This window comes from Octopus bimaculoides, chromosome 2, assembly GCF_001194135.2.
Source record: "Octopus bimaculoides isolate UCB-OBI-ISO-001 chromosome 2, ASM119413v2, whole genome shotgun sequence".
NCBI classification, from domain to species: Eukaryota; Metazoa; Mollusca; class Cephalopoda; order Octopoda; family Octopodidae; genus Octopus; species Octopus bimaculoides.
In genome coordinates, this window is record NC_068982.1 from 100,723,259 (window position 1) to 100,725,859 (window position 2,601).

Consider the following 2,601-nt stretch of genomic DNA (forward strand, 5'->3'; position numbering starts at 1 on the left):
ACTAAAAGCAGTGCTCCAGCATGGCCGCAGTCAAATGACTGAAACAAGTAAAAGAGAGTAAAGAGTAATATATATATATATATATATATGTACCAGTGGTTATGCATTAGTGTGTGTATGGTGAGATGGTTGTGATAGATTTCATAGGATGATTATTTGATTAAAGAAAATGGCAAAGATGCTGAACTTGACGCATATTTATGCTTGAGCATGTTGTTTCATGCTTCTTTATTGTATCAAATTTGCACGTTATCTCTCTGAGTTCAAATCATGCCAAAAATCCTCTGTCTAGGGTTGACAAAATAAATATTAGAGGCATAATTTTTAAAATGTTAGAGTGATGGTCTTGAGTTCCTAAGCAATGTACAAATATTGGTATGTTTCAGTTTGTTTGAATGCCAAAACAGGTTTAATTTCTATTTCATGAAAATATGAGTTACAGTTGGGCCAGACAGCTGTAAAAACAGTTACTGCAATCAAACCCTTTTCCTCCATACTAACAGAGAAAATTGAGAGTAGATGTGTGAAGCAGCAAGGAAGAGTAAACAGACTTAAAATCATCATCATCATCATTGTCGTCATCATTTAACGTCTATTGTCCATGCTGGCATGGGTTGGACGGTTTGACTAGGGCTAATAAGGTGAGAAGCTGCACCAGACTCCAGTCTGTTTTAGCATGGTTTCTACTACTGGATGTTCTTCCTAACACCAACCACTCCGATAGTGTAATAGGTACTTTTACAAGCCACCAGCGTGGGTGCCAGTTGCATGACTATGATTTCACTTGGTTCGATGGGTCTTCTTCTCAAGCACAGCATATCACCAAAGGTCTCAGTCGTTTGTCAATGCCTTTGAACCTGTAAAGGCTTTTCACAGCAGTTTGTCATGAAGGAAAAAGTTCTCGCTTTACTGGTTCAAATATCTCTCAAATATATTTGAACTGGTCTTAAGTTTGTTTATCCTCCCTCATCGCTTCACCTATCAATGCATGAATTTGTTCCACTCTAGCAATAACTATATGATATTGACTGATTTCTGATTAAAGAAACTTTGCTTCTTGGTTCAGAGTTTTATCTCTTGGTATTTAGTTCTGAAGAGAACAAACTATTTTGAAATGCATCCATCAATCTAAATGAGAACACTCAGTTGAATATGATATTTTAACACCTTTTTGTCCTGATCGAGAAGCTTTTTTCTACATGACAAACAGCAGTGACAAGCCTTCACATGTTCAAATAACTCTCAAACGTATTTGAACTGGTTTTAAGTTCCTTCACTGCTTTGTGCATCTATTCACATATTTGTTCTGGCATGGAAGCCAATATGTGCAAACATATTTACTGGTTGACATTAATATAACCTTAGCTTCCTAATCAGCTCAGTGTTGCCTCTTGATTTCTGATGCTGGAGAGAACAAACAAGTTTGAAATGCATCCATAAGTACAACTAAGAGCACTCTGAGCTGATTATGATATTCTAACACCTTTTCTGCATTGAGTGAGGGTTTTTTTTCCATGACAAATAGCAATGACAAGCTTTTACAGGTTCAAATAACTCTCAAATATATATTCTTTAGTATATTGTGGTACTGCTTGCAGCAACTCAAAGAATGAAGGAGATACTAAGAGGGAGAAGGAGAGAGAGACTGGTAAAGAGAACAATGTATGTGAGAGAGAGGGAACAGAGAGAGAGAGAGAGAGAGAGAGAGAGAGAGAGAGTAGTGTGGTAAGTAGCTTGCTTACCAACCACATGGTTCCGGGTTCAGTCCCACTGCGTGGCACCTTGGTAAGTTTCTTAACAGAGAAAAGTCAATGTATAATATACTAATATAGTCAATTATATTACACTTTTTTACCACTAAAATAGGCCTTTTGTTAGTTGGAAACAAATCATAATATTTATATTTAGTTATTTATACATTTTCGTTAATCACTTCTATCATTTGTTTCAGAACTGACCAACTTGGGAGCCTACTGTGAACGTATGAAGGAACGCTATTGGCCTGATTGGGAAGAGTGTTCTCGCTCAAGTAAAAAATTTAAAGATGATAGCTATATTTTGAAGAACCGTCAAAAGTCAAAATAAGAACAAAATAAATAATATTTTTCATAAAAAAAAAATGCAATGTATCTCCTTGTCTTTTCATTATGAGTTAGCTGTAAATGCTTTATTGAATGATTCAAGTAGTACTTCTCACAATCTTTGACTGTTTGAGAGCTCTTTAAGCCTTTAACATTTAAACAAGCTATATCCAGCACAAATATTCTACCTATTTTGTTTTCAAACAAGCCTGATCTGGCCTGTCACACCTACCCTGCAACATTATTCTAAAACTGAACAGTCACAGTCACATCATTAAAATCACGCACTTGTGCCGGATGGCACGTGTAAAGACATTCGAGCGAGATTGTTGCCAGTGCCGCCGAACTGGCTCCTGTGCAGGTGGCACGTAAAATACACCATTTTGAGTGTGGCCATTGCCAGTACCGCCTGACTGGCCTTCGAGCCGGTGGCACATAAAAGCACCCACTACACTCTTGGAGTGGTTGGCGTTAGGAAGGGCATCCAGCTGTAGAAACTCTGCCAAATCAGATTGGAGCC

The 2,601-nt window shown here is 37.5% G+C and overlaps 1 protein-coding gene across 1 annotated transcript in view; it reads left to right on the forward strand.

Moving 5' to 3' along the window:
- LOC106874358 (failed axon connections homolog) overlaps positions 1 to 2,111 on the forward strand; it is a 20,004-nt gene extending 17,893 nt beyond the window's left edge. The window contains exon 6 of the mRNA XM_014922069.2: positions 1,952 to 2,111. Coding sequence (XP_014777555.1) covers positions 1,952 to 2,085 — 134 coding nt within the window. The 3' untranslated portion in view covers positions 2,086 to 2,111. The remainder of the gene's footprint in view (positions 1 to 1,951) is intronic.
- The last annotated feature ends 490 nt before the right edge of the window (positions 2,112 to 2,601 follow it).